Source organism: Pogona vitticeps, chromosome 4 (genome assembly GCF_051106095.1).
Source record: "Pogona vitticeps strain Pit_001003342236 chromosome 4, PviZW2.1, whole genome shotgun sequence".
NCBI classification, from domain to species: Eukaryota; Metazoa; Chordata; class Lepidosauria; order Squamata; family Agamidae; genus Pogona; species Pogona vitticeps.
Genome location: NC_135786.1, coordinates 34,563,384 through 34,590,522, shown reverse-complemented (window position 1 = coordinate 34,590,522; position 27,139 = coordinate 34,563,384). Strand labels below are relative to the sequence as shown.

Genomic DNA, 27,139 nt, shown 5'->3' with positions numbered 1-27,139 from the left:
CTTGCAGGGGTGTGTGTGTGTGGGGGGGGGGTCCAGCAGGAGCTCCTTCCTTCATCCCAAACTCCATATATGAACCTGAAGAGGTTTCAGCAACAATGGGATTTATTGTAATGCAAACAGGGGGGGGAAATATAGAACCAGGAGTTTTCTTCGGGATAATTCCTTTCACTTCCCTCAGAAGTCTTTCAGAGTCCAGAAGTCCACCCAGTTACCATCACTGGTTCAATATCTGTCACCTGCCCTTTCAACAGGTCAGGTAGATCATTGTGTCAGCTGCCAGCCACCTCCATACGAAGGGCAACGATGGCAGTCCCAGTTCTGGCTGGCGGATGTCATCACTTGGCTAGGCATTATCTTTCCTGCTTTTTGGCTTTCTCCAGCATCGTGGCTGGGTTGTAATCATCAATCTGGGCTTTGCACTGCTGCCATCTCCACTCCTGGTCTTCTGTCTCCCCCTAGTAACTGGGCTTTGGAAGAGGCTTAGGTTTTAAGTGTTTCCTGGCCTCTTCCTGGGGCACTCTTAATTGTACAGTAACTACAGTCCAGAGATCTTTTTTGTACACATACTCCCAGTTGCCTGGGAGCTTTGGCTCTTCTGCAGAGTTTACCTCCACTTGGCAGCCTTCCTGGGAGTTCTCTAAGGCAGTGGCCCCCAGCCTTGATCCTCCAGATGTTCTTGGACTACAGCTCCCACAAGCCTTCACCGCCATCTGCTGGCCAGGATTTCTGGGAGCTGAAGTCCAAGAACATCTGGAGGCCCAAGGTTGGGGACCCCTGCTCTGAGGCATCTCCTCAGTCTCATTGCTCTTTGACCTTCTCCACTGTTGCATCTGTAGATTGTTATCCTGTCTGCTGTGCTTGCTCTCCTTCCTCCTCCTTCACCTGAACTCACCTTTCCTGCCTCCAGAGCCCTCTTTTTATTGCCTGTTTCCCATTAATTTAGTTCCCATTGGAGACAGTGGGACAAGTTAATCATGATGCAAATTTCATTCAGTTTGATGGGAATTAAGTCCAGCTAATTTAGTCTAGTTCCAACATAAGATTTGGAAGTAGTTTACGTATTTGGAGTAATTTTAGTATGCCCTTTGAGTACTTTGGATTTCCCCTTCCAGTAAAGCTCACAAATGCTTCAGCCAGAATAAGAACTTGGAAAAGTTTCTTTTTAGAGTGCAACTCCCAGAATATTCCAACCAGCATACCTATTGGAAGTTATAGACCCAAAAGAGTACGTTTTCCAAGCACTGGCAACAAATATGTGTTATGTAGTAAGACTATCTGGGAACAAGAGGGAACGGCATGGTACAGACAAGTTTTTAAAGGAGATTATTTGAGGAATCTCTAGAACATTTTACAGATGAATAAGTAGCTCTCACAATAGTCCTGTCAGATAAGGGAGAAAATTACTGTCCCTCTTTTATAGGCAGCAGCTTAGAAGGACACAGAGAACCAGTGTGACCTCTCTGCTGTAAATGTAGGATGGGTTTGGGAACAAATAAATACATGAGTAAATGATTCATTGGCAAAACTTGGAAGAGATCTTTGGTTTCCCCTAACTCCCAACCTGTTGCTTTAGTCATTAGATTGCCTTCCACTGAGGTCCATGGGACTGCACAGGAGTAACTATTTGCAACATGTGGTAAGTGTTTTCAGAAATGGAGCTTCAACTCCATGCATATGAGTTAAAATAACTTACCCATATGCAGAAAATTAATCTTAACTCTGTTTTTGTTTCATAATGTCTATTTTCTGGTTACCAGGTAATGATATTTTCCTTAGTTTGTGTTTGTAGTTGAGTTGGGAGAGAAAATTGAAAGCATTTGTAGGTAATGCACATAGGACAGAACAAAGCAGCTAAATGGTGTTGTTAGTATTAAAAGATACAGAAAGTAATAGTTCTTGCCCAGATATGAACAAGATTATGATCGTAATCATAATACAGGGATAACAGACCAAATACTGATATCCTGCAACAGAGCACTGTTTCTTACATTGGAGGTGGCTGCAAATAAAGAAAATGTGAAATGCAACTGCATTTAGACACCATATTAAGCTACCGTTAAGCGAGCTTCATTATTTTGGTGGGAATTGATAGACCGCACTTACAGTGAGCTGACAGTCCAGAAAAAAAAAATCACAAATCATTGTTTTTCATAATAATTTAATTCAACAATCATAGCTGTGGTCACTACTTTCCCTTTAGGTAATACCATGCCTCAGAGACAATAGCTAAAAGAGCAGAACATGAAAGCAATTGTGTAGCTCTAAAGTATCATTTTCTGTTTGCATGAACTGAAGCTCCAAATATGGTATAACGTTCTAACCTATGATTTGGTTTTGGTGTTCTAACTGAGCAATTGTGACTGCATTTTTTCTAGTTTGTTTAACATATTACATCTATAATGTGGGTCAGGGCCATAGATAACATCTTCAACCAGCAACATAGTTTTGCTTTGATATATACAGTACTTATGGACTTTGCTGAGTTGAAATACTGAATTCCAATGACTGACTGAAAGCAACTTCAGGTGGAAGGAACTAGATACTCAGGTAAGCCCAGAGATAGGAAAAATTGCTTTTTTAAAACTACAGCTCCTAGAATATCACAGCAAAATTGATTACTCACCATCTTGGCTTGGTTTTTCTCAGAATTGTCAACCAAAAAAAAAAACAACAAAACCAATTAACAGTAACAGCAACAACTTTCCCCATCTCTGAAGAGATATCTGTGTGGCCTAATACCTATAATCCTGTGTACATTTGTGTACATCACTGAATAATGTTTATTTCTGTGTAAATGTGCACGGAATTGTGTTCTAAACATCTAACGTGTTCAGATCACAAAGCATCAGTGTGGCAACCACTTGTCTCATTAATTTCTGTCAGGACTTTGTCAGAATATCCAGCTAAATGAAGGGAGGAGGTGCAGCATCATTGCTTTCTGAATTGCACAGGATGCTTGTTCAACTGCATCACTTGATGAACACAATGCTCAGTTTTGGAATTTTCAAACTTTGTGAGAAGATTAATGATCCTACACACCACCTTTCAACAGTCTTCTCTGCACCTGTAAACCTTTTCTCCTTTTATCCCCCTGATTGTGAGATTAGCAAGAAAGTTAGTGCTCTCTTCGTTGAGGCAAAGGGAGTGTGGCCAGTATTTTGACCACATCCTGCTGCATTGGTTATAAAAGAAACTTTGGTTCTATAAATAACCTGCATGCAACAAGTTCTCATTATGCAGGAGCAAAGAGAGGAGGAAATTCACCAGTTGAGGTGTAACCACAGATGTCAAATGTTCCTTTCTCTTCCTCAGGCCTGCCTGATGTAAAATGCTGCTTGAAAGACAAGGAGACTGCTTTGGGCCCACACATGTTTATTTTTATAAGCACAACATTAACGTCCTAGTATTGCCTGGAAGCCATGCTGCACTAGATGTTTTACTAGATAGCATTTGTTATTTATCTCAGGGCCTATGCTGAAGGCAGGTATGGGCAGCATACCATGGAGAACCACAAGGCTGATAAATGTTAGGTAGCTGTAGCTTTCTCAGAAGATGAGGAATGAGCAGCATGCAACTGAAACTGGGAAACAATTAAGTCTCAATGAAATCATCATATTTGCACCAACTGAGACTCAATGGGAGAAGCAATGCACCTCACCTTGAGCTTTTGCATAGTGGTGAGGCTTTCAGGGAGAAATGGAGATGGGTTTTTTTATATTCATATATGAATATCCCCATACAGCTGAAGTTAACGAGGGTCCAGGCACTGGGGCCGGACCATCCACTCACACGTCCGCCGCCATTGTTGGCTCCGCTCACCCTTTGTTGTTGGCTCCGCTCACCCTTGGGTGGGGTGGAGTTGAGCTGTGCTGTTTTCTTCCTGGTCATCTAGCCACTCCTGGCAGAGGGAGGGAGGACAAGTCTCCCTGCAAGGCTGCCGAGTGGCTAGCCCAGAGGTGCTCCAGAGTGGTTGGAAGGAAGAGAGGGGCTGCCATCACTGGAGGACGTGTGAGTAGACGGTCCGGCCCCAAGGGGTGGACTCTCATTAACTCCAGCTGGGCGGGGACATTCGTTTTCATATATGGATACCCCCATCTCTAGGGAGAAATAAAGTGTATACAAAGCAGTGTGCATATTTGAAAATGCGGACACCGAAAATATATACTAGCATTGTTTAGTTAGTAGAGAAACTATAAGTAATTTAGGTAGAAGGTACAAATACATGTCTAATTATTGTGTTTTATTTAAAGTATTTTAGCCCACCTTTCTCATAAAAATGGGATCCAAGGTAGCTGTATTAGAAATGCACATTTATTTCACTGCAGAAATAAAATACAGAGTCTGACAATCTGATATGAATCAAAGGTGGGAGGAAAATATAGGCAGGATTTAGAACTGTCTAGCAAAGTTGAAACTGAAAGATTTCCACATACCAACATGTAACTGAATCATTGACAAGAAACTACTGGTCATGGTAGAATCAAGAGTTCATATCATTAGTCCAACATGCAGGGGGCATCCTTCCAGAAGCCATAAGGCATATGTAATATATATGGGTATTAGAAAAAGGATTTTTGCCAGTGGTGGGTATTTTGACTGACAAAAACTGCATCTGCATCAGAGAAATGCTGTAGCAGCTATATAATAAGAGAGGTGCATAGCCACAATAGCATCTGGTTATGAAGTTGTGATTCAGACCAACCAGTGGTTTGTTAGATTCTTGTCTTTACTGATTATTGAAAGCAACCAGTGCTAGGTTTGATCTTGGACAGTATTAAAGAGAGAGGGGATGTTTTTCTACCTTGAAGGAGGTGGTGCTTCAACCTTTATTTGAAGCAATCTAGTTTAGACCACAACATTTTGGATAACTTTCAACTGCTTTCCAGTTTATCATATATGAGTACAGTATTGGAGTGAATAGTCATAGAATCATAGAATAGCGAAGTTGGAAGAGGCCTATAAGACCATCAAGTCCAACCCCCTGCTCAATGCAGGAATAGTCTTCCGTGGTCTCAGCTCCAATCACCTTTGGGTGATACCTATCACTCTGATTCGTTCAAATCTTAATTCTGACTTGTTTTGAAATAATACAACCTTGGTGATTTTGTTGAATCTCTTATACCGTGGAGTGGACTGGGGGTGGAGGAGTGCAACTTTGCTGGGTTCTCCTGGACATCTTCTCATATTAGCACCTTAAGAAGACAGAGATGCTGGTGTGAGAAAACATCCACATCGTCTGCTGATTGCATGTTACTTACTCTTAAATACTGTTAGTGTTTCATGGAGCCCAACTGTTCAGAAGCAATGCATAACTTTATTTTAGTGTCATGGAGATCTTCTGGGTGGCTGATTATTGATCATTTTGCATGATGCTTAAACTTCATGCAGCCATGATTCAAAGCACCACAGTGTATTGCAACCACAATGGGCAAAATTTACTGAAGGCTAACTACCAAACTGGACAGGATTCAAAAGGTAAGAGCTGGGTCTATGTAAAACTCTACAACACTGAGGTCTCTTGCCTGTATCTGATGATATTATTTCTGCAAGCAAATTTCACACCAGTGCAGTAGGGGGGGGTTTGGGTGGAGTGGAGTTGAGTTGTGTTGTGTTTGGTTGAGCAGGCAACTTTTTGCTTCTTTTTCTCTAGTTCCTTCAGAGCACCAGTCTCCAAGACAGACTGAACAATTGTTAATTTTTCAGGAATAATATTGTCAGAAACAGGACAGGAATCTTCTCATTGACTTGGCAAAGACTATGAAGGAGTGTTGAGAGGGAGACTGTGCAAAAGGAGAAGAGATTATGGAACTTCTTTTGAGCAGATGGGGTTAAAGAGCTGTCAACAAGAAATGGGGTTTCAAAAAAGGTTTTGAAATGCATTTTGTCAGAAACAAAAGACAGATTGGAGCCAGCACAAGAGAATGTTCCATGCAATGCAAACAACTTTCCTATCATGCTAGACAGCAGACCAGGCTAGTTTTGAGACAATAGCCCCATTTAGAGAACTGCACAGCAAAATGCTGTGTATGTGTGTGTGTGTGCCTGTAGCAGCTGCTCTGGTCACAGAAGAAATTTCTCATAGCACTGGTTGATGAAGGAGAGCTGAATGGAGGAAAGATGTGTATTTGGAGTCAGTGGAAGCTTTCTAATATGATAGCTGGGAGACTCTGAACTGTTCAGGATTCCCCTTGTTGCTCTTCTGCCTAAGAAGTTATAAATGTAATGACAAAAGCCTTCACTTAGAAGCCACTATAAATAATAAAAATGTTAATGGGACAGTGAAAAGAAGACTCAAAATCACAATAGGGACTGACTTACCCTTCATATTTCTAGTTGTCTGAGCCTGATCTGCATTAAAATAATGTATTTTTGTACACTGCCTGCAACATGTTCCTCTTGTGAACTGTGTGACTGAAAGCTTCATTTGCTCAGTTTCCATAATGAGTACAGTGGGGTCTCTACTTAAGAACGTCTCTACTTAAGAACAATCCAACTTAAGAACAGCTCCATTTGCTAAATTTTGCTTCTACTTGAGAACAGAAATCCAAGATAAGAACAGGAAAAAAAACCTTTCCTGCTCTTTTTTTAACCTTAGGTCATCTTAGGCTAAAAAAAATTCTCCCCCTAGTGGTAGAGTACGTATTAACCAGCTTTGCATTAGTTCCTATGGGAACTAATGCTTCAATGTACGAACACACCTCTACATAACAAAAAACAGCCAGAACAGATTAATTGGTTTTCAGTCCATTCCTATGGGAAATTTTGCTTCAACTTAAGAACGTTTCAACTTAAGAACACCATTCCAAAACGGATTAAGTTCTTAAGTAGAGGTTCCACTGTAGTTTCTATGGACGGAAAAGAGCAGATACGGATTAAATGGTTTTCAATGCATTCCTATGGGAAATGCAGATTCAACATAAGAACTTTTCAACTTGAGAACCACCTTCCAATACGGATTAAGTTCTTAAGTAGAGACCCCACTGTATTGAGGAGTGTTGGATAATTTGGTAGATGCAGTGGGCCTTTAAGACAGATATCTTTAGCATAGCAGTAGTGTTGTAAATAAAAACAAGGTGTATTGTTAGTGTTGTTGTTATTTCTCTGACTGTTTATTTATAATTCTATTGTTTTCTGTTGTTTTACTTTATTATGTTGCAAACTACCCAGAATAGTGCATTGCACTAATGGGGTGACATACAAATAAAATAAAATAAATCAGGCATTGCCATACCTCTCTTGCCTTGGCAGATTGTTTGAAACACTGATGATCATAAAGGGGTTTGCACACTTGTTATATTCCTTTAAGTTGCTTCAAACATATGAATTCGTTACCTCAGGTCTTGCAAACTTTGTACTGCACTGTGGCTTCCTTTTTTGAATCAACACATATTGTATTCAATCCTATTCTTTTCCTGCTGCCTTCAACTTTTCCAAGCATTATTGATTTAATTAGGAAATCTTTAGTTGGGATATCTGGACAGTGAATTCGTTTGTCCTAAAATCATAATGAATGTATAAACAGTGTATGTTTATGCATTCATTATGATGCTTAAAATCATCATCAGTTAAGATATATTTAATAAAGGTGATTTTTCAAGGAGTTTGTTGAGGAAAATGTTTTGTGAATCCTTCCCATTTATTAATTTAAAATTAATACTAATTTTAAAGCAGGGGTTTTCAACTTTTGTTCCTCCAGATGTTTTGTGCTTTGACACCTAGAATACTAAGCCTTTGGATATATTGGCTGGAACCTCTGGGAGTTGAGGCCAAATGCATTTGAATGGCCAAATGTTCCCACTGTTTTAAAGAAATTGTAACTATACAGTAATTACACCCAGCTTATCTTTTTCTTTCTCTGCTGCTCACTGAATTGAACCAAATGGCGGTCTAATCCAGTACAATTTCCCCACAAAAATCAGCTGCTCCCATGGAGCCCTCAAGCAGACACCAGTGCAGTTGCTCATATTCCTTACTGACTGGTGTTGAGAGGCATATACCACTAATACTGGACTTACTGGATTTTGCTATCATGACTAGGAAGCAATGATGATCTCACTATTCTGTGAGATCCTCTCTCCTCCCTTCTTTGTGTGTATGTGTGCGTTTGCATTAAGTACACTGAGAAATATTCTTAATGGCTGCTCTTCAGGTATAATTCCCTGGAAGGAATAAAATGGAAACTTCAAATTCTTCTGGAAATGATTCAAAAACTGCCCTTATTGACCAGGGATAATGTTTTAGTGTAGTATGATGTTAGTACAGACATTATTTACATGCAACCCTTCCCAAGTGCCCAAAGGAATTACTTTTCCCATGTAACCTTTGTTGGGCTTTGGGGTCAGGTAAGCAGGCCTTTCTAAGGTTCCTGCTGTTGGCAAAAGCCACAAAAATAAAATAACATAAAACTATGACACATAGGGAGACCTCTTGGTTAGTAGCACACTAGTGGTGGAATGCTCACTCCCTTAAGCTCTGTTTGGTTAATATACTTTGTACTTTTCAGCATCAATGGAAGGTCTTTGTTTTTCAGCACTGTAAAACAGTGCCTCCGATTCCCATCCCAGCCAGTCTGTCCAGAAGGACACCATGGTCGATGGTGTCGAAAGCCGCTGAGAGGTCCAGGAGAATCAACAGGGATGCATTACCCCTGTCTTTCTCCCGGCAAAGGTTGTTAAACAGGGCGACCAAGGCAGTTTCCGTCCCATAACCCGACCTGAAACCCGATTGAAATGGATCTAGATAATCCGCTTCATCCAGGAGAGTTTGGAGCTGCTCAGCCACCACACGTTCCAACACCTTGCCCAGAAAAGGGAGGTTTGCTATTGGTCGATAGTTGATCACTATACCTGCGTCCAGATTAGGTTTTTTTAGGAGTGGGCGGATCACTGCCTCCTTTAATGGAGCAGGGACCACTCCCTCTCTTAACAAGGAGTTGATGACCTCCAGGACCCAGGTGCAAACTCCCCTGGCAGATTTTTGTATTGGCTATGATGGGCAAGGGTCGAGTTGTGTAGTGGTGGCACGAACCGATCCAGGCACCCTGTCCACATCCTCAGGTCGCAACAACTGGAACTCATCCAATAAATTATGACATAAGTCCGGAGCACTGGACACAACCATAGGCTCTGCAAAAACAGTGGAGTCCAAATCTTTGCGAATCTGAGCAATTTTCCCCTCAAAGTATGTAACAAATTCGTTACAGCGAGCCACTGAGGAGTCCAGGACCTCCACTGAACCATTAGGTTGCAGAAGGTCCCAGACCACTCGAAATAGCTGTGCTGGACGACACACCGAGGAAGCTATACGGCTGGAGAAATAATGGTGTTTCGCCAGCCATATTGCCACAGAGTAGGCCCGATAATGGGCTCTAAGCTGTGTTTGGCCATAGTCGCAGCGATATTTCCTCCATCTGTGCTCAAGCCGTCTCCCCAACCATTTCATAGCCAAAAGCTCCTCTGTATACCATGGAGCCATATAGACTCTGCGGGCAGAGAAAGGGCGCCTAGGCGCAATCGTGTCAACCGCCCAGGCCATCTCCTTGTACCACAAGGCAACCTGGGCTTCGACAGGAGCACCCACCATATCACCTGGAAACTCCCCTAGAGCATTCAGGAATCCTTCAGGATTCATAAGTCTCCGGGGGTGGATCATTTTAATTGATCCCCCACCCCTGCAGAGGGTAGTAGTGGCAGAGAGTCTAAATTTTACCAGGAAATGGTCCGACCATGACAACGGAGTCAAAGATAAATCCACCACATCCGGACCACCATTCTCCCCCCCCCCCCCGTTCCGTTGAGAATACTAGGTCAAGTGTATGGCCTTTCTCATGAGTCGGGCTGATGACATGTTGAGATAGCCCCATGGTTGTCATGGTGGCCATGAAGTCCTGAGCTGCCCCTCATAAAGTGGCCTTGGCATGGAGGTTGAGGTCTCCCAGTACCAAAAGTCTGGGGGTCCTCACCACCAGATCCGAGATCACCTGCGTCAGCTCAGGTAGGGAGACTGTTGGTAAGCAGCTGGGTGGGCGGTAAACCAACAGAATCCCTAATCTGTCTCGCAAGCCCAACACACAGTACAGGCCCTCTAGACCATTTCCCAAGGGGACAGGGAGTCTGGAAAAGTGGAAGGAATCCTTGTAGACTATTGCCACACCTCCTCCCCGCCTCTCCAGGTGATCCTGGTGTTGGACCAAGTACCCAGGGGGACATAATTGAGATAGAGGAACTCCTCCTTCTTCTCCCACCCAGGTCTCAGTAATGCATGCCAGGTCGGCCCCCTCATCCAAAATTAAGTCATGGATGAGGGCATTCTTATTTTTTGCCAACCTGGCATTTACCAACAGTACCACCGCCATATCTTCCCCTGCCGTATATTGTCTCTATTGGTTGCCCCAGAGGCCCCTCAAACCCCCCTGTTTCCCAGCTTGTTCCCCAGCCAGTTCCCTCAGGGAATCTGGCAGCTGGTGGGAGCCCAGCCATAGTCCCACCATCTCTCACTCAGTGAGCTGTAGAAGGCAGATGTTGTTCGGTTCCCCTGAGCACAGGTATGCTGGTGTGGTGGGGCCCTTGAAGCAGCTCCGACTAAAAAGCCTTCTTTTCCCCAGGTGGCTGATGTTGGGAAGGGGGAGGCAGCCAGAAGCAACAGGGCCCAGTCCTCCAGAGCATAGGGAGACCTAGCCAGCTCCCTTGGCAAAAGGCTGGTAGCCGCCCAACCATAAATCCACCGTCTCTCACTCAGTGAGCTGCAGAAGGCAGATGTTGTTTGTCTCCCCTGAGCACAGGAATGCTGGTCTAAATCATTCATTAAGAGAAGGAAGCAGAATTCAGGATTATATTATCTACTAATGAATCATAGTAATTCTGGAGATTTTTTCTAAATTATTCAGCTTTTTTACAGCCTATTTCCCATGCCCAATCCCTCCTGTGTATGGACGTCTGTAGGAAAACCTCTGGTTTCTATGTGTACATAGATAACTTTGAGTAATTAGAAGCACTTATTTTCCCGATGAAATAGGTGAAAATAGTGTCTATATCTGGGGAGATACAGTGTCTATATCATGAGTTTTGGAGGTTGGCAAGTTGTTTTTTGCATAATGACCAGTGCACTAATTTTACTACTCTATCATGTCTAATTTTGTAATCTGTTTGTGCAGTCTTTGGGCGTTCACCAATGGGGTGCAACACCATTTCATCTTTTTCTTGACAAAGTCAACATTTGCTGTTAGCACTAATTCCTTGGATCTTAGCTTTCATCACATTTCTCAGGTGTTGTCCATGTAGTGGTCTATTTTTTCCAGCTGTTTAATTTATTTTCAAATTGTTGTTTCTTATACTGAGCCTTTGTTTCTTTTGTTTTAAAAATATTCTCCAGTTTCACCACTTTAAGTAATTTTCCTCTACTTGTACTAATATAATCACCCAGGCTTCTTTTTTTCTCCTCTGCTATCTGCTGCATCTGCAGTAATCCACAACCTCCAATTTTTGGATGTAGTGCATGATGCATTAGTTTCTGTGTTTTTTGATTCAATTCTTCCAATTAATTTTGGGTCCAATCTATTATTCCAGCTGGGTATCTAATGTGTTTCAGCTGGATATCTGCCCATGTGTTTATGGCTTTCATTGTATTTCCATCATTCAGTTTTGATGTTAAGATTTTCTGCATTCTTTTGTTATAGTCCTTCTCTGTCAGTTCTTTAACTTTTGTGTGCCGGATGTTATTTGCTTCTAGTATTCCAAGGTATTTATATATTTCATCACATTATTTATTTATTGAATTTATACCCTGCATCATCTGGCAACCAGGCCACTCTGGGTGGCTAACAACAATATGAACAACAATATTAAAACACAATAAAAATAAATTAATACATAACTAAATAGGGTAAATTAAAATAGATGCCAGTAAAGATAGTAAAAAGGGTGATGGAGTGGATGGCAAAAAAGATGGTAAAAGGGGGGCTGAATTCTTAATGGTCAGGGAAAGCCTGGTGGAAGAGCCAGGTCTTCAATCTCGTTTGAACCCTGATAGTGATTTCATAATATTGCCATTTTCCATCTCTATTCCATGTAGTTTTTTGATCTTGCCATGGTGTATAGATAAAGCTGCACATTTGTCAATTCCAAATTTCATTTAACTATCTTCACTAAATATTTGCACTGTTTTTAGCAGTGATTCTACCTCCATGGAACTTTTTGCATATAATTTTAGGTTGGCCATGTATAATAGATGATTGATTTTTCCTACTTCTTCTAAAACATGTTAGCCCAATCTTTTTATTTAAAATTGTTGACCTGGGGATTAGTGAGATGTTAAACAGCAGTGGTGACAAAGAATCCCTTTGAAATATTACTGTTTTGATGCTAACTTCCCCAATTTCTTCACCATAGGCATTAAAACAGTTTTCTTTTTTTCCATGTTTTTCTCGAGGAACTTCTGAATATTTTTACTAATCTCAAAAAATTTTAGGCAGGTGGTAATCCAGTTGAGCAGCAATGAGTTAAATGCCTTTTTATAGTCTATCCAAGTTATGTTAAGATTTGTTTATCATCTTTTTGTATTCTTTAGTATCATTTTGTATTCTTTAGCATCTTCCATGCCTCTTGAGTTTTTAAAGTTCTCTTTCTGGTCAGTTGGGTATAGGGAATTCTTAATTAAATACTTATATATTGATTTTGCAAGTACTCCTGTGAGGAGCTTAAACATTGTTGGAAGGCATGTAATTGGTCAGTTATTACTTGGTTCATTGCTCTTTTGATGATCTTTTATTATCAGAAATGTGCTGCCTGTTGCAATCCAATCTTCAGTTGTAGAATTTTGAAGTAAGTGATTAAATTGCACTGCTATACATTGATGGAGAGTTGTTAAATGCTTTAACCAAAATCCATGCAGCTCGTATGGACCAGCTGCACTGATGGTGCTGCTGCTTTTCAGCCATTGCAGTGATGTCACATGCTTATCAGTATGAATTGCTCACTTGGCAGCATTTTAAAACAGTGAGTTAGAGAGACTTCTGAAGTTGAAGCTTAAAATAATTTTTGTATGGCAGATTGGTGCTCATTATTATCCACTGTGGAGCAGATAAGGCCCAAAGTTATGGGATACAATTCTCTTTTTCAACCCTGTCCCAATGGGGGAATTACTCCTCAGACCTAGAAATTGTCAAAAATCTATGCCACCTAGTATAAAAGTGCTGTTCTTTTGTTTCATTTAGTTTTTTGACTTTATAAAGGTATGGAGGGGGCTGTATTTATTCATTCATTCATTCATTCATTCATTCATTCATTCATTCATTCATTTATTTATTTATTTATTTATTTATTTATTTATTTATTTATTTATTTATTTATTTATTTCTAACCCACCTTTCTCCTTGAAAACTACCCAAGAGCTTATAACAATTAAAGACCACATTTAAAGTTGAAAATAATAAGTGTGCTGTGGTGGTTAACACCATTAAAAGAAAATATTTAAAGCTAAGGACAATGAGTATAAAGAGGGATCATATAGGATTAAAAGGCAATATTTAAAGCTAATGAGTATAAAGAGGCATCAGAAAGATGGAGCCAATCTGGCCTCCTATGGGAGGGAGTTCTACAGTCTGGGAGACGCAACAGAGACGGCTGTACCTTGTTTAGAAAGAAATGTGTTGTTGCTGGGGAATTTTCAGAGCAGGAATTCTCCCTTTTTTGCACATGTTATTTGGGGAGGGGGAGTGGTTACAGGAGGGGTGTGGAGGGGAAAACAACACTGGGACCACATGTAACCTGTAATTCCCACCCTGATGAAGTGGAATTTAAATGGTATCCTCTCTCCCAATTGGTTGAGAGGAAAAAGAGGGAGATGACTCCCTAGCAGAGATCTGTGTATCTTTCCCCCCAACTTTTTGTAATGCAATGAATATATATTAGATGCTTTTAAACTCAGTGATGATGCCCATTTTAATAGTTTAAGCATCCATTCTGCTTTAGATGCCATCCTCCCCCGCCCCAGTTATATCTATTTTTGAATGCTGCTGAGGAGGACCATCCAGGCTGTACTGTATATACTCCAAGTCTCATTTTACAGAAACTGACTATTGCTGCATCCTTGTGTTACATTGTTTTAAAACACCTGTGAAGTGCAGTGAGAAATAAATTAGCATTTAAATATAGCAGTACAGTTTCCAGGCCTATTGCTGATGACTGTTGCAATAAAGCAGAGCATAAAGCCCCTCAAATCAAGCTGCAAAACAAATTGAATTCCAAATTAGCAGGCTTACAAAAATAAACAGAGGTAAATGTTGGCGCATTTTAGACTTAATGGCAGACATTGTTGACACGGGAACAAGCAAGCAATTTGAAGCCTTCAGGAGTTGGAAGCTTGTAATCCTGTGAAGACAATAGTTAACCTCTTCCTATTTGAGAGATATTTTTACATTTTAGTTGGTACACACTTGAAATTTTGTTCATTACTGAATCTCTGTTTAAAAACTAAATTCACTGACAAGTCCAGGGTGAGGAATAATAATAATATAATCATTTGTGAAGCTTTCACGTTGTATTAATCGGAGGCCTGTTCGCAATCCTCTGCGAGTAGTATTTCTCTCAGAGGCAATAAATGAAAGAAATATGTCTTTTTAAATTTTATAAAACTCAAAGAAATGGTTTTAAACAGCTTTTCTTCACCTCCTATAATTATTTATTTTCAAACAGTCCTTCAGGGTAATGTTCCGTTTTCTTATTTCACACTCCTTTTTCTCATAAATGAACCATCACTTCAATAAATCATTATGAAAACAGAGACTAACACAAACCCTGAAAGGTTGAAAGATTTATGTAACACATTTATGTTTTCCATTTTCTCATTCTGGTACTCTGCCGCTAAAGCTAAGCTAATAAAAGCTGCTATTAATATTTCTTGTTGCCTAGCAACTGCAGAGAGGGAGTAATAGCTATAGCTAGAAAAATAGATGACCGATAAGGAAAAATTCAATTCTTTTATTATCTCAAGGGAAAATGGGCTTTTACTGGAACATTATGATGTACGAGTGCGAAGTTGAATACAAAGGATTTTCCAGGTTGTTTTTCTGTTTTTAATGAACATTATTTTACCTTTCCTAACTCTTTTAAGTTGTTCCCTCCCCCCTTTCTAGGACTTAATGGAACAGCCCCCACTAATGTTCTCATTGTAATGAATTTGGCATATTCATTTCGAAACTCTCTTTTTTTAAAAACCTGGGTTGTCCATTCACTTGTTCATAATATTTTTCTCCATGCTGATATTTGCAACATGACATTCAATGATCTTTCATGTTTCTAAAAAATAAATATCTCCTTATTCTCAAAAGCACAATACATAGTTCCAAGAAGCTTCCCTTAAATTCATTTCTGTTTCTTCAATCTGATTGTGTTTGTGTCTGTTAACAAAAAATTTTATTTTAGTAAATTCACTGATATAAATGATGAGAGATAAGTCCTGTGAAATAGATTTCAGACCTCTTTTATAAGGTATTTTAAGAGTCCCTGCATAATGGATATAAGCCAAGACTGTGATAAAAATACAGATGCAATGTTATCTCTTTTTTTGGATCCAGATACATGCAAGATTTAAAGCTTCACATAATTCTTCTATAAAAAGATCTGCACATGAAAGTTGAGTCTGAATGAAGTGGATGTTGTTCAGGAACAGTTGTATACCACTCAGAAGCATTCTACATAGCCAGGGATTTTGCTCTTTTTTCTTCATTGGCTGTGCTGCAACAGGTTGAGAAGATACCTGGAAACAAACATACAAGTGGAAGAATTTGTCTCTTACGTTTAAAGTACAGGAAATGAGGAAATTGTTGCATATGTTTTGATTGCAAAAAAAAAAAAAAAAAAAAGGTTTTGTATTAGCAGTCTTGCCCTTGTTTCATTCTTTCTCCTGAAGAAAAAAGGTCATTTCTTAGTACAATGGAACACTAATTGAAAATAATAATATAAATATTATATTATATTATAATATAATAATGATCTATTTTTATATTATTACAGGTAGCAATAATTCACTGTTAGTCGCAAATTAAATGCAAATAAGCAGAAGTCAGCCCTTTGTTAAGAAAATGACAGTGTACAAACCCTTGTTTTCTGTTTTTGAGTTGACAGCCTTGATTGACCGGAGTTTGGGTCATTTGGTTTTCAGATATAGAATTGAGGCATGGCTGTGGCCTGATTCACATGTTCATTTTGCAAACCTGAATCCAGTACAAATAAATGATTCCTTTTAATATTGTATTGGGGTGTATTCTCATTGTTCGTGAAATCTCCAGAATGGTTGATTGGTTGGTTGGTTAAAATATTTTTGGTCTGTTCTGTCACTGAACACTTAGGGATGAGATACAGTCTGATATAAAATCATAGAACCACAACAAAAACCCACCATCCTGCAAAAGTGTGAGACTAGCAACAATCATTCAGAACAAAACTATGGTGAAACCTGAGAGCCTGGATAAATAATAAGAGCTTAAACTGGCATGCAAACAAAGCTGATGATGATGATGGGTGAGTATCCAGGGAGAGGAGATTCCATAAGTGGGACACCATAGTTAAGAAGGCCTTGTTTGCTAGCATAGCATCATTATTTATTTATATGAGATTATATGAGACAGAGGTGAAACCACTAAATATATTGTAGTACTTGGTGTATGGGTTTCCTCTATGGAATATGGGATATAGGCTTCCTCTAATTTCTGGTCCTCAGGTGTTAAGGAACTAATGCAACATCTCTAATGATTTAATTTGCTTCCTTTATAACCAGTTTAGTTGTTTAGTTTAGGTTGACATTGTTCCTGTCCCTAGAAATCACTAGCCCGAATCAGATTCTCCTTTTTTTTTTTTTTTGTCATCAGTCAGTTTCACTTTAGCACTCCTTCATCCATTGTAATATTCAGATACTAGTCTGGCATGCGCATATCTCCACTTGATGATAGACAGAAATAAATATCATCAGCATAATGAAAGCAGCACACTCCAACGTATATATATGGCCCAATTCCTAGCACACAGAAATGGTCCAATAAAATTCTGTGGCTAGGATGAGTAAGCACTAGAGATGGGGATATTCATATATGAACACCTCCCGCAGGTGGAGATAATGAGTGTCCAGCCCCCTGGGGCCAGACCGTTCACTCACCATTCCATTGCTGCTGCGGGCTCTGTGCTCCCTTCCTATCACTCTGGAACTCATGGTGAATTAGCCACTCTTTGACCTGGCAGAGAAGCTCGTCTTCCCGCTTCCTGCCAGGATTGGCTAATTGACTGCAATAGGAAGGGAATGTGGAGCCCACAGCAGCAGTGGAATGGTGAGTGGACGTTATCTCCACCTGTGTGTGTGTATTTGTATTCATATACGAATACCCCCATCTCTAGTGAGCACTCTTACCTGTCGCTATCCTTCTATGATTTTGTTGTTGTTTAGTTGTTTAGTCGTGTCCAGTTCTTCATGACCCCATGGACCAGAGCACGCCAGGCCCTCCTGTCTTCCGCAGCCTCCCAGAGTTTGGTAAAACACTGGCTCCACGGCTTGGAAACTGGGACGAGCACCACACCCTAGAGTCGGACACAACTGGACTAAAGGACCTTTACCTTAGTTTGAATTCTCTCTTGATGAAGATTGTGAAGATGAAGAACATTCTTCACAATCTGTTCTCTGTCTCTCCCATGTAGATTTGCAGATTTGTGATACAAAGGGGTGTCATCTGTCATGAAAATTAATTTCTTTAGTTCATTAGTGTTGATGAATGCCAGCTACAGATTGCCTTGATCATGTCCTTATGATCTCCTATCATACATGAATCACACCAAGACATTAATAATGCCTGTTGCTTTTCATGCTCATTCCTCACCACCAGCTCTTATTCTAGCTGCCTAACAGGAGGGCTCCCACATGTAGTTTGTTCGTAATCAACAAATCAACAGTAGAGTACTATGAATGTAGATATTGTTGGTGCCTCATCTACCAAACTCATGTCAAGTGGAACAATCATTCTGCTTTGCATTGTGCTTGGCATTTCCTATCATTAGTGCTTTTTGCAAAGCAGTTTGGTGTCATTGGTGGGGTTTTTTATTTTGTTTTTGTAGCAGTTTAAAATATTACTGATTATAAATGCAAAACATCTTTGGAGCAATAATCAGAGCCATAAATAAGCTGTTTGTCTAACACCAATGAGGAGGTTTGTTGAGAACAGCAGCGTGTATGTATTAGTAGTGTAATTAAAATATCAATTACGCTGTGTTGACAGTTTGCCAAATAGCTGGCTTTTGTGCACAGTAAACTTAATCACTCCTAAATCTGTTCAGAAGTCACGATGCAATCCTGGGAAGCTGAGTTGGTACAAGATAATAATAGCATTTGTTAAAGCACATTTCCAATATAATTCTGTAATGGCTCTGTGTTCCAAGTGCATGTTGGATATCTTGTACAGAAAATTATTTTTTAATGTACATTTTGTACTGCTGAAAAACATCACCTAATCTTGACAAAAGGGAATTTGAGATTTATTTTGGTCATCCTCTTTTGTCTCCTACATCAGGTTGATAATAGCAATCTTTGCTTTATGTGTGCTGTGTTTATGTTGGTATTAAATGTGGGAATTCATAAAAGATTGTAGTATAAATAAAAGTAGGTATAAATTAGAAGTGCTGTAGCAAATAATCTATGAACTACAGAAGTTGGGAAAATAAATGCAACATGCAGGAGCTTTAGAAGCATCATATAAATGAATAAAGCTTCTGCCTGATAAATTTGTTTGAGACATGCAGAAATCCATCTGGTTAAATAAAATCAGAATGTATGCATATGTACATGAAATATATAACATACTTCATTTACAGATGTACACATAGATATTACCATATTTTTCCATTTATAACATGCCCCCATTTATAAGATACTCCCACAATTTTCTAACCCAAAAATTAAGAAAACTTAGCTTTGAGGATTCAGCCTCTGGGCTCAGAACATCAGATATTTTTGGACTCTGTTGAATCTGAACCTACAGATTCCACCTCCAAGGAAGTGTGTTCCAATTGGATTGTTCAAGATTAGGTGACATCATTTCCATAAGGCTTATGATTGGAGGAGGCTAAGCCTCATGACTGAAGCCAGTTTACAGAGGCAAGGTATGTGCCATTGCGTTCTCTCCTCAACTATCTCAGCTTATGTCCGTGTAAAAGATACCCCTCAATTTTTAATGTAATGATTTTAGGGGAAAGTAGCATCTTATAGATAGAAAAATACGGTACTTATTTCTGCTGGTAATGTGTGCTGATAAAAGTCCATTGGTGAACATCACAGTAGCAGATTGATGCTCGCTAAAAAGTTGGAAGCTGGCTGGATAGCTCAATAAGTTAGGTATCTGCCTACAGAGCCAGAGGTTGAGAGTTCAATTCTGCACTCTGCATCCCAGAAGAGCCAGCCTGTGTGGCCTTGAACAAGCTGCACAGTCCCTGGACACCACCAGAAGAAGGGAATGGTAAACCACTTTGGAGTGTTGTCTTCCTAGAAAACCCTGAAAGAGTCACCATAAGTTTGAATTGACTTGACAGCATGTGATTATTATTAAGAAGTTGGCATCTTCATTTGATGTTGCACACCAATTGTAGGACTTGGCACACAAGACAAATGCAGATGCCAACTTAGCTAGTGGCAGTTCACTGCTGAAATGTATCCCAATTGACTTATGTTAGCATAATTCTTCAGTTGTATTCTGGCTTATTTATATCTATAACGTATATTCATTTGGGAAGTATAAAGTAAATCTAAGATTATACAGTAGCTGTAATAAATGGAAGGCAACAGTATTCACTATAGTTGAAGCTGCAACTGGCTCTGATTCCAGCATGCTTCAGGAAACTATATAGCAGAAAGAAATTTGCACAGAACAAGGAAAGTTTCCACCAGGGTGAAAAAAAACCCAGACTTTTTCATGGTTTAAATTTTTTAAACCTCTCTCTCTCTCTCTCTCTCTCTCTCTCTCATGAGTGTATGTACATGAGTCACCTAGTACTCCATACTTCTGTTGTTTAACAAAAATGCAGGTTGAAATTTAATTATTTAGAAGTATGAATACAATGAGCTATCTGTTTTTTCCCTTTTTTACATAGAACACAACAGAGATGGAAATTTTTGCTTATTTAATTCTTGTAATCAGAACAAAAATTACAAAACTCCTCACTGCTGTATGATATTGTGAAAGTTTTCATGTATTATTTGCATTTTGCAAAAAAAAATCACAAAGGGTGCTATTTAAAAAGGGATAATTTGTTTGAAAACAACACATACCATTTGTGCAAAATATGTTTGCACGGAAAATACATCATTTTGCTGTCTAATTCTGCTGCTCACCAAAAAATGTTGTTCTTTTTGCAACAGAGGTTGACAGTTCATAGTCATTGCCATTTTTCTCCAGTGAAGCATTTTGATATGCAACTATTTTTCACACTGTTAGTATCCTATGCAATAATGTGTAAGCATGTACATGTGTAAAAGTAAGAAATGGCATCTCATTTATTTTCAATGGTAAGTTTCTCTTGATGGCAATAATTTCTGGAGCCTGTGGTTCCACTGGATTCTCTATTTATTTGATGGTGTCATATGGATAAAAACTTTCAGTGTTACTGATAACAGTGTGTTCAATTTTGACTGGATTTTGTCTCACCCCACCCCCTCTGTGGGTGCACAGTTTGGTGCAGTGGATCGAGCGATACTGGGTCTCAGGAGGCCTGGGTCCCAATTAGCCATGAATACCCACTGAGGTAGAGGAAGTGGTAAAACTACTCCTCATGTATCTCACTTAGCTTGAAAGCCCTGTTAGGGTCAATATAAATTGGTTACAATTTGACGGTACATAACAACAACACTCCCATTGTCCATCGCAAGTAACAACACTAAAACAATATTTCATTTCTTTTCAATTGGAAGTCAGAGACATTACATATAAACACTAAATTTCTTGCCCTTGTTATTTTAAACTGTTTTGATTTGATGAGAAAAGTCATTTAGGAATCAGAAAACCTTGTGAAGTTCCTTGACTTAAGTCAGAATCAAGATAAGGAGCTTTTTTCTCCTTAAGGTCATATGATTTCTGGGGATCTGTATATAATTAGTGTCCTTTGTACCTGAGAAGCAAACTAGATAAACAGGAAGCATAGAAAGACTGATTATTAAACAGACGCAAACAACCCATCTAGTACTTCATGGATATATGTATAAAGTATGCAAAGTGTCCAGTTATGTATGAAAAGTCCTAGAAGTTTGTGTAAAACAATATTCTCACTGCTGCAAGAACAGTATGAAGAGTGTCTGATAACTCCTCACCACTCTCATTGGTCAGGCAAGGAATGCAACTGTTCCTTGTCCCTACCTATGAGGATGATAAAAGTAGGGATTTCTATCTCTGTTGGAGCAGATTAAAAATGGCAGTAGATAAATAGGTACCACCACGGTGGGAAGGTAACAACGTTCCATGTCTAGTCGTGCTGGCCACGTGACTACGGAAACTGTTTTCAGACAAACATTGGCTGTACGACTTGGTAATGGGGATGAGCGCCGTACCCTAGAGCCCGACATGATTGGACTAAATATCAAGGGGAACCTTTACTTTTACCTAGGCCTCCTATTGAGTACTGTGTCCAGTTCCGGACACCATCCTTCAAGAAGGATGCTGACAAACTGGAACATGTTTAGAGGAGGGCAACAAGGATGATCTGGGGACTGGAAACCAAGCCGTATGAAGAAAGACTGAAAGAAGTGGGCATGTTTATCCTTGAGAAAAGAAGACAGAGGGGTGATGTGATAGTACTCTTGAAATACTTGAAAGGTTGTGATACAGAGGAGGGCTAGGATCTGTTCTCGATCATTCGAGAGTACAGGACACATAATAATGGGCTCAGTTACAAGGAAGGCAGATTTCAGTTAATATCAGGAAACCAATTACTTCAGGAGGAGATGAACACGGCAGATCTGAAGAAATTCAAGAGAAAATTAGACAACCATCTGTCAGCTAAACTTGGATTTGGACTCTTGCACTGAGGACATGATGGTCTTATAGGCCACTTCGAACTCCATTAATCTATGATTCTAATTTTTACAAATGTGGAGATCCCCTATTTGAATGTGAACCCCAATCTCCCACAGTCACTGCATGCGGGGAGTGACAGAATTTCTTTCGAATCTATGAGCTTTTAACAAACGAAATTTGGTGGGCATTTTGTACTGAATAATTTTTGCGTGAATGAGTTCCTTCAAAAGCATTTCACAATGAAGGGTTTTGCTACACATTTTATAAGAGTAGATGACCTTTGGAAAAAAAGAAGAAGAGTCCATTTTTGGATTTCCCCCCTCCTGTAAACAAGTTGTGGTTGGTATTTAATTGTTTCAGCTGAAGATTATTTATGCCTTTACTTGACATTGCCAACTCTTAGCACCTCTTCAGCTTAGATCTGGCAATAAATAATACATAATTGTAGTTTTCATCTCAGAAGCTGGGCTTGAACAGCTTCTAGACTTGTTTTAATGGAAATTTATGCAGAAATAACATTGCTTTCCGAAAACAGTTTGCATAAATATCTCTGCTACTAAAAAGTGAAAAATTCCATTCGTTTGTGTATAACGCAAAATGGGAAAGCAGCCGGAGTGCCATCCCTTTGAATTGCTGCTAAGATGCACTTCAGGCAAAAGAGCTCAAAGGAATGGAAATTTCCTTGTCTTTGTTTCAGATATAGAGGTTATGATGACTACACAGAGATGTAGGTGTACGTGCATTGAAGAAGCCCTTTTTTATTTAAATGTGAAGCATTTTAGAGGCAAATAACAGATAGTGCTTACAATAAAAACTAATAGGCTGTAAAATACTTCTTTATGTAATAAGTACTTCAAAGGAGCAACGGTATATGTGTGCTAGGTGTTCTGAATAGTAAGTTCAGAAAAGCCTTTCCTGTTTAATAAACAGAAAAACTCACATTCTCTGCCCTTTTCTTAGTTTTTGCATTCCTCTTAGGGCAAAACTAGACATGGTGTCATTCATGCAATTAACATGTACGTGAACTCTTTTTAAAAGCAAATTCCAGGTGCCTTGATATTTCATCCACTCATGTCTGTCTCTAGGGGGCGGTGCTCATCCCCGTTTCCAAGCCGTAGAGCCAGCGTTTTTCCATAGACAGTTTCCGTGGTCACATGGCCAGCGCGACTAGACACGGAACGCTGTTACCTTCCCACCGTGGTGGTACCTATTTATCTACTTGCTTTTGCAAGCTTTCAAACTGGTAGGTTGGCAGGAGCTGGGACAAGCAACGGGAGCTCACTCTGTCGCATGGATTCAATCTTACGACTGCTGGTCTTCTGACTTTGCAGCACAGAGGCATCTGCGATTTAACCTGCAGGGTTCCAATCCAGATCAGAAAACTGGGGTGGGGACCTTTGTGGAGGGGACATCTAACTCTTTGCTCCTAAATAAGTTTCCAGTGTGGCTTGGTGGTTCTGTGTCTTTGACTTGCATTTGGAAAAGAGGTTTGTTGGGGAGCTTCTTTTCCCTAAAGCAAGTACCAGCTGCCAGACCTCTAGTCCAGACCTGAACTATAGGCAGGAGGAGAAAGGTGTTTAAAAGCTCCCTGACCCACATATCAGGGTTATGTTCTAGATCAGGGCATGTGTTGTGCCCTCAGTTTACTTTTTAAATATCCGTTCATGCAAAGGTTAATTTTGTGGATGGTTACATATGTCTAACAGCCATTTGTGAGGAATTCGGTGGGAGCGAATAAGGTTTAGGTTGGCTGAAAGTACAATAGCGGCATGTCTCCTGTTGTTTTTAAAGGGAATGAAGTCCTCATAGCTTTAATTTGCACATGCAAATAATTGTCAGTGCTTGCTGTTTTAGTTGGCTAGTTGCATATAGTCACATAATTTACATTCATCCAAGGAAGGTTGATCACTACACTTTATTTATACTATAGCTCATTCTATAGTTATATATATTTTTTTCTTAACATTCCATTCTGTATTTAAGGAAAAATGCATCGAGGTTACTGCACAGAAGATAAATGGAATTACTTTTTTTAAAAACCCAAATCTTCATAAGCCCACCTATCGTACTGTAGAATGGTAGTAGAAGACAGCCACAAAAAACTGAGAGAGAGAATGTTGCACATGCAACACGTATAAGTCTGTCAGTAATGAAATGCATCCAAATGTGTTTCTTTCTTGCCCCTGTTGCTTATAAAGGTTAATGCTGTACCGTATTTTTGTGGCTCAGCTCTACAGAATCCTATTATTAGCCCCCCTTTTACACCATGGACATTGTTTGGCTTGTCACTGAGAAGGGAGGAATTGTATTGCTGCAATTCTTCAACATCCATAAAAATTGCTTGTGCCATACTTCTCACTTATCTCTCAGTGCAGCGGCCATTTCTAATTATAGACGGGGGTTGGCCTGCAGCCTGCTCCAGCCAGCTGTTATACACCTTTGGTGTTATTAGAGATAAACAGCTCCCACCAACAACCTTCATTGCATCCACAAATGCTGCACGGAAGACAAGACTTTGTGGAGATGGTTCACAGGGTTAACAGATGGTCTGAATCCTTTTGCCTTCATCTGTGTCTCTTGTACCTAGGATCAAAATCTTTTTTAAAAAAAGTTCTGAAATGTATTCGGTCACTGGATTAGCTTCCTGTCTTATTCCATCACTTGGTAGTTCGAATCCTGTTGTGTAATATATGCCCACATAAGTCTGACTATGTCATCAGCGGGGCAATTCCTTGGAAATTAAACATTTGCTACTTCTGTCCTGAGATTCCAGGGGCTCCCTTGTAATCTTTTTATCATTTGGAGGCCACAGGAGCAGTGGGATGGGAAGAGAAAGTCTTTTAATTACATAAAATTGTTTCCACTGATAAAAGTCATCCTGGCAAACTTCCTTCTCCCCTCCGCCATCCTGCAGCTCCTAAAACTTCCCAAGAATATACAGGATTACATGGGAACCATTGGAGCCTGTAGGCTGAAATACTGTAAGAAGTATTTAGTTTCTGAAAAATCAACCTGCTGGTGAGATTAGCAGCTTTATGTAGCCATAAGTTATGCAACAAGACTTCAAACATTAATTTTGTGGTCATTTCAACTTTATTCCGTGTTTTAAAAAATATTGTTTTGGCTACATTTCCCTTTAATATTCCTTTTGTTTTGGATTTTTCTTTTGCACTTGTTACCTGCACTTCATATATTGAGTCTACAGCCTATATAAACCGTACTTTAAAAGTTAGTTTTAGAGTATTCTAGATATTCAGTTGAGTGTGCATTTGAAATGATTTTGAAATGCAACAAGTGTGGAATGTATTCGGTAACATTTACTAAGAAATGTAAAACCCATTGTGTTCTGAGAGGTGTTATTCTTGTTAAGCATATCCAGGATTACAAACAGGGGGTAAAATCCATGATAAATAGGGAGTAAATCCTGTTGAATATTAGGAGAACTGCTGGTGTAAAGATTGGGAACTGAGTAGACTGAGCAAAGACACTGTATTAAAAATAGGTAACTCTCCCTCTCCATAACATAGCCTCCCAATCCACATTCCCATATTCTTACCCAAGACAATCTAATAGCAGAATCTGGTGGCTTTTCCTGACTTAGCTATGACAGTACCAACCTCATATTCACTAATAACTCAACTCCAGTGAAAAATTACCTTCTTCTGTACATGAATCCTTTTACTACCAGGTTGGGGTTTTTTTTTTTTAAAAATATTCATCTTCTAAAACTATTTTTAGCACTCCTTGTGAAAATGCTTGCTAATCTGTTTGTATCGACCAGCCTCCCGTTGGGAATTTTGTGGAAGACAGGTGGCCTTAAACAGTGATGTGTGAGGCAAAAACTCATAAATAAGAGCAATATTAAAAGCTTAAGAAAAACAACAGAATAAAATAACTTCTTTTTTTTAAAAAAATCCCCTAGTTAATCATTGTTTAAAGGACCTCCTGCCTGAAGAGAAAGGTTCATCTGCTTGTGGAAGGACAGCAAAGATAGGGCCAGCCAGGCCTCCCATGGGAGGGATTTCCGGAGTCTGGGAGCAGCACTAGAGAAGGCCCTCTCTTAATACCTGGTCAGGCTCATAGAGGGAGATACAGTCTTTTAGATAACTTGATTTTATTAATGTTGAATAACAGCAAGGAATGGGAAAACAGCAGCCACACCCTATTCCAACAGTCCTCCAAGGGGGTTGTGTTGCCTCCACTAGCCCCCCTGATAGTCCAGTCTCTGCCCAGCTGTGAGTTGCCATATCTGTGGTTGGGCTACTCAAAGTCTCTTGGTTGTGTTTGTGCTTTTAAAAACTGGTTATTATTTTCTCAGATATTTAAACAAGAATATTGGGGACAGTCCATTGGGGATGTAGCCCAGTAGTATAGCTAGAGATAGGAAAGCCCAGGGGAAAAGAGGAGATTAGAAATATATATTTATTTTCCATGGACTTTGTGGGAGGATTTTCCTCTTTTAAAACTAAGAAAACATTTAACATTTTGAAATATAAAATAATTTAATTTAGACGATAAACAAGGCATTTAAGAAAAGGTGTTTGTATATTTTTAATTGGTGTTTATTCCACCCACCCGCTTTCATTTCTAAGCACACTGCTGATTTTGTGTTGGAAAGGAACTTCAAGTGGCGCAGAATACAAAATGTCTTTACATATTTGGTCCAGGAATGTGGTTTGGGATTTTGTCAAGCATATGCCTCCTGTCTTTTGCAGAAAACAGCCTCTGCCTTCTCTAGCTTCTTTCCTATTTCAGATTCATCAGTCTTCTGCAGATTGTGAAAGAAACTAATATCTGTTTGGAAGCATACCAAATCAAGACATAAAGTGGCACATGAAACGTACAGAGGAGCTTGTCTCAATCTGGACAGATCCACAGTTTTTACTTGATAAAAATGGAAGATCAGAACAAACAGAAACGTTTGATAGTAATAACTAAAGAAATAAGTATGCTAAGATAAAAGTCTCATGAAACAAAACAGGATTTCAGTGAGTCTTACCCTTTCTTTTTTCCTCAGCTTTCCTGAAATTGAGTGTTTTGTATGTCTACTTGATATTGAGGGGAAAACTAATCTCAGAATACCTACTAACATCCTTTGTTTTA

At 39.5% G+C, this 27,139-nt stretch overlaps 1 protein-coding gene across 13 annotated transcripts in view; it reads left to right on the top strand.

Moving 5' to 3' along the window:
* The window catches only part of TOX2 (TOX high mobility group box family member 2), a 294,760-nt gene that overhangs the window by 151,516 nt on the left and 116,105 nt on the right, over window positions 1-27,139 (top strand). For 6 of the 13 annotated variants that reach the window (XM_078393253.1, XM_072997026.2, XM_020782383.3 and 3 more), the window contains one exon: window positions 1,574-1,636. The exons of the other annotated variants lie outside the window; for them this stretch is intronic. In XM_078393253.1, coding sequence (XP_078249379.1) covers window positions 1,574-1,636 — 63 coding nt within the window. The remainder of the gene's footprint in view (window positions 1-1,573; window positions 1,637-27,139) is intronic. 13 annotated transcript variants of the gene reach the window in all.